This window comes from Cricetulus griseus, unplaced genomic scaffold (assembly GCF_003668045.3).
Source record: "Cricetulus griseus strain 17A/GY unplaced genomic scaffold, alternate assembly CriGri-PICRH-1.0 unplaced_scaffold_1, whole genome shotgun sequence".
Taxonomy (NCBI): Eukaryota; Metazoa; Chordata; class Mammalia; order Rodentia; family Cricetidae; genus Cricetulus; species Cricetulus griseus.
The window spans coordinates 6,978,359-6,987,794 of NW_023276808.1; the positions used below are offsets into that span (position 1 = coordinate 6,978,359).

A 9,436-nucleotide genomic window follows, 5' to 3' on the forward strand; every position below is an offset into this window, starting at 1 on the left:
TAGCCTTACACTTTGGTTTTTGGTTGATGGCTGTGCTGTCTGGGCTGTGAGGCTGTACCAGTCTCCATGTCAAAGCAAAGCACACGTGGCCCACCTCTACGAGTCCTTAAGATGGAGATAACATTATGATGTCAAGGGGAAAGAGGGAGATAGGACATATTTATAATAGGAGTATAGAACACAAGGGATATAAAATGAAAGATATTTACTTACATATATTTTAAGATTACACACAATACATACTACGAGAAGTGGAATTCATTGGTTGTGGCAATTTAAGCAGTCCCAGCCCTTAGCGCTTTACAGGTAAAAGATCAGATAGAGCTACTTCTAAGAGAAGCAGCATCACCCCAAATGTTGTCAATTGTCCCAACCCACAGGACTTCAACCAGGGGCAAGAGAGTCAGGGGCAGGGAATGGGGACAAGAGACACAGAAAAAACAACCACAAGACAGGATTCTGATCAAGTAGCAAACTTTATTTTTCTCAGGCTAGCTTATATAATCAGTAGAGCAGGATATGGGCAGGATTAGAATGGGTTGTTTGTGCATCAGGTTTTATTGTAAGCAGGATATTTGGAAGCCAAAAGCAAGAAGTTTGGCAGGGTAAAATGTTCATGAGTAAGAGGTCCAGGGAGGTTTTCCTAGGTGAGTGAGCCTGTGGGTGGAGGACTGGGTCAAGTTGTTTCTTTTCTTGTCCTGAGGCTCTAAGGAACTGCTATGTAAAGGTTAATATACAACAATGTGGCTGGCCAAGAATGGCTTAGGATCTCAGGCCAAGCCCTGAGATCTTTGGCTCCAAAGTGTAGTGCCTGCACTACAACATTTCCATAGTATAGGGCTAGGGACTTGAGGATTTAAAGACAAGACAGCAGGTCTTTCTTGCAGGGAGAATGCAGTTTATTCCAACAAGAGTGGGGGCTTATATACCAGTCAGCAGACATGTTGGAAAACTACCCAAATCACAAGTTCAGGTTCCAAGGCCCGTGATGCAATCCTGAATGGGCAAATAATAGGATAACAAGAACTTGCACTCAGGCCTTCAAGGAAGGAAGAAAACAGGATGTACTTGCTAGGTAAGCTCCTAGTCACAAGCTGGTCGGCAGACCCCTATGGGGGAAGGGCCAAACAAGTCCCCCTTTTATATATACATATAAAATGAGCATCTGTCTTTGATCACCCAGGACAACAACATCTGCTTACCCGTCATTGAAATGCCTGCCCAGGCCCATCAGACCCTCTGGCTTAGGTTAGCAGATATCCCCTAAGTCTTACCAGTCATTGACTGCTCACTTGTCCTGCAGGCCCAGCCAGACCTTCGCTGAGGGGTTATCTGCTGCCAAGGAAAGCATGATTTGCTTGGTTTAAAAATGGCACTGGGTTTGCCACCATCCTATGTGGCAAAGGCAGACTGGGGCTAAATCGGCACTGCCCAGGGCTATAATGTTGAGGGATAGCAGCCTACTCCATTCCTTAGTTAATTGGCCTCTTGGCTGCAGTCCCTTTAAGAGGGAGTCTCCTGGAAGGGGAGGCACCCTGGTCTTAATAATTAGAGTAGCCAAATGAGTTGTGTGAAGATTTAAAGTGCCCAATTGTACTAAAGAATTAATATTATTTTGAGAATTTAAGGCAGAGGCAACCTCCCCTGAGACCTTATCCAGCGTGCCTGCTGTGGCAACTGAGTTAAAGATAGTGATGTCAGAAGCTGTAGCTGCAGTGACAGTGGCTGCTGTGATGTGAGGACAGGCCAGTTCTCTCCCAAGTATTCCAATGGCACAGGCATAGTACCAGGAACTCGAACCACCAAGGCTGGATTCTCACCACTCCAACAGCTTCTCAAACTGCATTCCTGGAGGGAACAAATAATCACTTCTCCCAAGGGAGTGTTAATACTCATTGAAAATTCTCTGACAGCTGCCTTTCCCAGGCTAAGGTTGGACCTGACCATCACTGTCCACACCTCACTCCAAAGACCCACCAGCACCAGGACAGGCTGGCTCCTCACAAAGCCCAATGGGTCTTTTGATGACTGTAGTGTATCAGCCAGAAACAGGGCACACACAACGCTGCGGGACCCAAATTGGGTCTCACTATCATGTGGGAAGATGCAAACAGACCCTTGGGCCCACAGCAAAACTGAATCTGTCCCCTTCCAAAGGCCTGAGGGAATATCTCTCCATTTAACCAGAGGCTTTTGCTGTGCAGAGGACTACCAATGAGGGTCTGCTGCAGAGATACCAGAAGCATCCACAATTTAAAAAATTAAGATATAAAGGATAAGTGATAGAGTACAGTGAGGGGAACCAAGGTGACCCTCAAGGTCCCCCTTCTTTACTTTAGCCAAATAGGTTTTCAAAGTGCGATGGGTGTGTTCCACAATAGCCTGTCCTTGGGGGTTGTAAGGAATACCAATCTTTAGAGTAATCTCCAAGTCTTGATAAAAATGATTGAAACCTCTGCTGACATACGCAGGGCCTTTATCAGTCTTGAGCTCAAAGTGCATTGGCTGGTGCTGGCAGCAGGGCCGATGGCTGGGAACCCCCTTCCCAGGCTGGTGGTAAGAGAGCGTGTGGCCAAGAGCTAAGTGAAAAAACAGGCTCTTCCAAACTCATCTCGGATCTGGCCACAGCGAATGTGGCATGGTGTGGGCAACGAGGGAGTTGAGAAGGAGGGGGAGAGCAGCACCCTTGATAAAGGTGGGGAGATGGGAAGCCCTGAATTCCACACCCAAGGCCAATTTCAGAGGGAGAGGAGGATTACAATCTAAGATTTGGCCAAGGGCCGGAGTGAGGGGAACAATGGCTTGGATGGGGCATGACTTAAGAAAGCAGGGGTGAAGCCAAAGCACCCCCAAGTCCAGCAGTAGCCCCACGGCTGCTACCTGAATCCTTCCCTTCTATTCTAAGGGCCAGCACACAGCTGTGACAGGAGTGTGGGGCAGGCAAAGGCAGACCCAGGCCATGTGTCAGCAACAAGTGATTGTGTGACGTGTCTGTTCACAGTTGCATTAGCTGTGCCCACCACACCCAAAGGAAACTGATTTCAACACACCTTCTTGATCCCAGAAGTTCAACTAGGCAGCCAGTCGTTACAATCGACAGATGTTACACAGCACAACTTAGGTACTTCAAATGGACAAGAAATTAGTATCAGAACAGTGTCTCAGGATGAAGTCCGAGTGGAGCTTCCTCTCCAGTACTTTGAGGTCTACAAGATGAATCTAGAAAATAAACTACTGTGGAAAATGAAGACTTAGGTTGGATTGGGGAGGGGAGGCCAGGCGCGTGGTGACTAATTGCTGTAACACTGTCCTTCTGTTGGCTGTGGCAGATTCAGGATCTCTTTTGACATCATCAAGAGCTGAAGCTCCTGCAGGATGACTTTGATCCTATGGGATTCCTGCCATTTTGCCAGCACTGCCATGGCCCTTGTAGCCACCACTCCATTTGAACTGCTCACGCAGCTCATATTGATTTTTGTTACAAATCTTACAGATGGGGGTGCTTCCAGGTATTTAGGCCCACATTCTATTTTAAGGCTGTATATTTGGTTTTCATAAATTGATCTTGGAGTCCCAATTATCATCCCTGTCCATCATGTAAGTGTCATTTCCTCGTCACCCTCTAGACCCAGGCTAACTGTGCCATCGCCTACTCCTTTCTGTCCTTCCAACTCTTCCAACGGTCAGAAATTTCGAGGGAGTTTTACAACAGAGCCTGTGGTGGCTGTCAACTTGCTTGCCAATTGTTTTTTCTTAACTCGAGTTCCCCATATCTTGAGGGGTCCCATTGTTCAACTTTTCCACATAGGTGGTGTTCATCAACTGAAAGTCCCAAGCGCTGGGTAGGCTGCTGGGTCTTCCTCCATCCAAGGTGTATAATTGACCTTGTAATGGATATCTTACTGCATGGAGTGGCCCGTCCTGCTGATGAACACTGAAGTTCCCAGATTCCCAACTGTATCAAGCCACATGTTGGGCACCAGTTGTCCTGACCTGCAGGATGTCAACCTAGGGCAAGAGAGTCAGGAATAGGGAATGGGGAAAGAGACACAGAAAGAACAAACACAAGATAGGATCCTGATAAAGTGGCATACTTTACTTTTCTCATGCTAGCTTATATAGTCAGCACAGCAGGATATGGGCAGGGGTAGAATGGGTTGTTTGTGCACCAGGTGGTAGTGTAGGCAGGATATTAGGAAGCCACAAAGAGGATGTTTGGCAGGGTAAAGAGTTCATGAGCAAGAGGTCCAGGAATGTTTGCTTAGGTGACTAAGCCTGTGGGAAGAAGACTGGGTCAAGTTGTTTTCTTATCTTAAGCTGAGTTTCCAAGGATCTGCTATGTAAAGGTTAATATACAACCATGTGCCCAGTCAAGAACAGCCTAGGATGCCTAGCATCTCATTCCCAGACCTGAGATTTGGCTCCCAACAAGAGACTGTGTGTCTCCTCATGTAATTTACTCATTTCAACACCACAGGAATCCTGGCAGGTTTACCCCTGCTGAGTATTTATATCTAATTAATACTGTTACTTCAGGGTCCCAATTATCAATTAGTTTTTTTTTTAAAAAAACAAAAAAGGACATAGCTTCTCAACAAATTATTTACCATGTTAATTTAAAGAAAACAGAAATCAAGACAAACCTAGATAGCTTATCCCAATGCCTACAAAATAAAGAGAGAACTAATTTACATATGATTTAGTAATCTTTGTTCTTCTGAAATTCTGTACCCCAGAGGTTAGGGCTGAATTCTTGAAACTTGATGGGGAATTTCACATCTTGCTCTTCTCTGTTACAGTTGAGCAGGGGGTGTATTTTTCTTCTTAAAATTGCATCTGTCTGCTTTGTCTTTTTCAACCATATAAACTTTATAATATTCATACTGGCCAACAGTTTTAGAGTCCAATTTGGGGCAAATAATATCCAATTTGTCTCCTATATGTGAGTATAGGACCAGACCTTGTCTGGGTAGAAACCTAAAAAGCATAAGAAAAGCCACTGAGTTGGTAAAAGTGAACACCGTTAAAGACAGGCAGCAAAGAGCCCACCACTACAGATCACCCCCCACCATGCCATCTCAGTGCTATACTTTGGTTCACCAAGAGTGTCTTCAGGGGACAAATGCTCCTAGGAATTTACCTCAGAATACAAAACGATCAACTTTTCCCTTCTTAGAGGCATCAGGCTATCAGGCAGGCACAGCATGCTGACACTTAGACCTCATGCCCATGCTTGTACATTCCAATACTTTTTTGTGCAATTTTTTTTAGATTTTATTTATTTATTATGCATACAACATTCTACTTCCATGTGAATCTGCACACCAGAAGAGGGCATCAGATCTCATAACAGATGGCTGTGAGCCACCATGTGGTTGCTGGGAGTTGAATTCAGGACCTCTGGAAGAGCAGTCAGTGCTCTTAACCTCTGAGCCATCTCTCCATCCCATTTATGTGCAATTTTACAACTCTTACCTGGTGATGAGTCAGACCATGCCACCTACTTTTTTTTAACCATTGGCATCTCGGTTTATTGGGCATGCCAGAGTCATCTCATCAATTCCAGGAATGGTACATGGCCAGAACCTTTGTTGTCCTGGTAGTTTCCGTGATCTGTGTTGATGTTAATTAACAGACAAGTTTCATCAAGAATGTTTCAAATTACTTATCATAATTAGTCAGTCACTGATATAACAATGGGTTTTTTAATTACATAGAACAAAAGAAATGTCTTACAAACTCATAAAAGATAACCAGAAATAATTAAAATGGTATTGATTCAGCTGCAAAACGAAAAGCCCTCTCCTTCTGAGGACAAAAAGTACCTCCTTGGTCTACAACACCCCCCATGTATTTGCTACAATTAATTCTTCGAAGGAAATCTTTAGAACTAAGACTACTGATACCAAATCCCTTGGATGCTCCCAGCTAAAAGCTCTCCTCCTTTCCTTTCTTGCTGGCCATATCACTGAAAGATCCCTAATGGGGAGTTTCCCTGAGACACCAAGTCAAAAGCCTCCTGATGAACATCCTCCTGCAAGTGCTAACACTAACAACACACTCAGAGAGCAGTCAAGCCTGCAGGCTCATTAAAATATTAAATCTTCAGAACAAAGCATGGCCTCTCAATCCTTCCAGCCTGGACTCTGGCATCATTTAGCCAGAGTGGCCAACCAGCCTTGATGACCCTTGAGGCCAGGATTCAGCAACAGATAAGGGAAGGATGATGGGGCTCCCAAAGTTAAAATCCACACACATGTTGGTGATTTATGTAAGGAACTGCCAGTTCTCAACCAGTGTATTATTATGTGGTTACAAAAATATAAGGGACATTTAAGACTAATATTCAAAACTGATAGTTCAAAAAAATTGTACATGTACACAATGTATCTTGGTACTATCCGTACCCTACTCCTTCAATCCAGGTCCCACTGCCCACACCCTCCCCACACACCTATGTTTCTTCCTCTCACAAATTCATGTCCTAAATAAAACAAAATAAATGAATGAAACTTTTCTAAGGTCCAAAGATACACACACACACACACACACACACACACACACACAAACACAATGCATATGTTCAAGGATGCTTTTTATTACTTGGATGTTATTGAACAATCTCAAAGAGAAGATGGTTCACTGACACCAGGTTTTTATTGTTAAATTAAATTAGTCTCTTTAAGCAAAAACATATCTCAAAAAAAACCTGGAACTGGCAAGATGACTCATTGGGTAAAGGTGCTTTCAATGAAGCCTGATGGCACCAGTTCAATCCCAGGGACACACATGGTGGAAGAAGAGGTCAAACAAACCATTCCCTGACATGTAGAGCACACTGCCACTTGTACTAAACCTCCCCTGGAAACTGGAATGATTTTTTTTTTTAATTTTGGCAACAGGATACTCTTATATTGAAATCTTTCTGTGAAACAGAACTCAAAATGAATTTATAAAATTGTGACAAATTTAAAACAACCATTTGTACATTGCTGAAGAGTGCTCTGTAACTTTTTTTTTTCTTTTTGGTTTTTCGAGACAGGGTTTGTCTGCGTAGCTTTGGAGCCTGGCCTAGCACTCACTCTGTAGACCATACTGTCCTCGAACTCACAGAGATCTGCTTGCCTCTACTTCCTGAATGATGGGATTAAAGTTGTGAGCCACCGTTAACCTGGACGTTCTCTGCAACTTTTAAGACACTGAGAGGATTATTGGAGGCCCCTCTGGTGTTTTCCCACAATTCTCCCGAAACTGTAAAATTACAAGCCCAGGGAGTCATGCTTTATAGGGAGCTTTTTGTTGGATGAAACTCAACAAATCTACAAGAGGCCCAAACTTTACCCTCCCTTCCTTCACCTTTTCCCCAAAGTGGTTCTCAAGTGTTGTATAGCTTTAGCAGGATGGAGGCAATAGGTACTACACTAAACTCCAGCAACATTAAGTCACTCACATTCCTGGTTCTTACCTTCTTGTGTTTATTTCTCGAGCTTTAAATGAATTCCTTAAGGGTTATACAAACCAAAGGTCAAACACTGGAGCCAATTCCTCCCTGAGGCTTTCCAGCCTGCTTGACACTCCCCCTCTCTCTAAACTGTTTCTTTAGAAGTTGGTGTAGCTGTCACAATAGAGACACCATGAAAAGGGCTAGATTGCCTTGATACATGTGTCCTATATAAAAATTTTAGTCAATCCTTCAGGACAGGCCTTTCACCATCTTACAGTGGGAGGACATGATTCCCTGCCCTCGAAAATCAGCAGTCTTCCCACTTGGGGTGTATGTTGTCATTTACCCATTCAGTTATCTAAGGGTGGTACACCATGCTCACCTGGCCAGTGTCTCTATGCAAGTCTTGGGGATACTCCCCCATCCACCTACCAATGCCATAGCATCCCTTATGTCTGAAATCTGGCTCATTAGGCTCTCTCCATTCCTTTTTTCCCCAAGGTGTCTATGAGAATTTTTCTCTCACTGTTTAAATCAAGCATCACAGGTAAGTCACATCCCAGCAGTATCTTCTATCACCAGGTCAGCAGACCCTGGCATATCAGCTGGTATGGCTTCAAGAATCACTGTTATTTTTGTGATAATCTCAGGACGAACAAATCACATTAATAATTTAATGAGGTTTTTATCCATTTTACAAATTAGCCTTGGTGTTTAGTATTAAATCAGTGTGTGGAGTTTGATGATGGAGCAGCCTGTGAATATTCAGCAATAGGGATGTGATCTTAAGTTGTAGTCTGTGTATCCGACAAAATTTGGGCCAAACCTACTGTTTCTAAAGCTTCAAGAAATATAAATGCGGTAAAACTGAAACAGGAGTTTGACCTTTTGTTTGTAAAAAGTTGCTGTTCCAAATGGAGGGAGTAACATCCGAAAGAGAGAAGAGAGAGAGAGAGAGAAAGAGAGACAGAGAGAGAGAGAGAGAGAGAGAGAGACCTCTGCATGGCACTACACCACACCAATTTGTGAGAAAAGGAAAGCAACTAAGCATAGAGACTCGACAGATCACCCAGAGCACACCTCTGGAGAGCCCTTACCTTCCCAGAGCCAAAACATTACAACATAATGACCTAACTGTGGCTTTTGAAGTGACACAGGGACAGGGGGCTGCAGAGGGCTGTCCTCCAAGCACAGCTATCATTTTCATCAACACGGTGTGACTGCTTGCAAGAGTCCCTGGAAGGGGCCTGTTGCCTGTTGACATTCCCCTCATAGAAAGAATGAATAGGGAGGATCAATGCACTTTCAGGCTCTGGGACCCCCTCCTTCACCTGCCAAATAGCTTTATGTAATTCTGACCCACAGCCTTGTATTCATTAGAGATGCGAGCATTTACAAACTGTGAAAGGTATGCAAGTCACCATCCATGCTGGTGTGAAACTATTCAGTGGTGTGGCTACTATAGAGTCACCCATGCTCTCACAGGCAATTCCTCCACCCCAAAACTCATTGGTCCCCAAACTGGACTTTGATGGAATCATACTTTGGTTTGTGGATGGTTTACTAGGAGGAGGGAGTAGGCATTTGCATGAATTTTTGCATACTGTCAATGATGTTCTTAAATAAATAGCTATTCTGAGCTCTTCTTTCATCAGAATAAGTCTTTCTTTTTGCTGAGCAAGCTCACTCAGAGGAAGGCCATATCTGGCCTATGAAGGATCAGAAATAATTCATTTTATCTACACATTGCACTGTCTATCTCAAAGTTATGACATAACTCTACAGAATTTCATTTTAAGCTTTATTTCATGTATATGTGTTTTTACCCATATTTGGACATGTGCAGTACCTGCAGAGAAAAGAAGAGGGAATCAGATACCATGTAACTGAACTTACAAGAGATGGTTAGCAACCATGGTTTCTAGCAATATACAATACAACAATAACTGGTGTACTTAAGTGCTAAGCTCACTCTCTAACCATTTATTTATT

At 43.6% G+C, this 9,436-nt stretch overlaps 1 protein-coding gene across 1 annotated transcript; it reads right to left on the reverse strand.

The window, feature by feature from the left end:
- Positions 1–3,090: 3,090 nt before the first annotated feature.
- LOC113838045 (ubiquitin-conjugating enzyme E2 variant 1-like) lies at positions 3,091–4,756 on the reverse strand. Its single transcript, XM_035453677.1, has one exon. The coding sequence runs from the start codon at positions 3,582–3,584 to the stop codon at positions 3,291–3,293; it is 294 nt and encodes a 97-aa protein (XP_035309568.1). The 5' UTR covers positions 3,585–4,756; the 3' UTR covers positions 3,091–3,290.
- Positions 4,757–9,436: the final 4,680 nt, after the last annotated feature.

Coding starts and splice junctions, on each gene's coding strand:
- LOC113838045 (XM_035453677.1), bottom strand. CDS start 3,584: ATGATAATTGGGACTCCAAGATCAATTTATGAAAACCAAATATACAGC.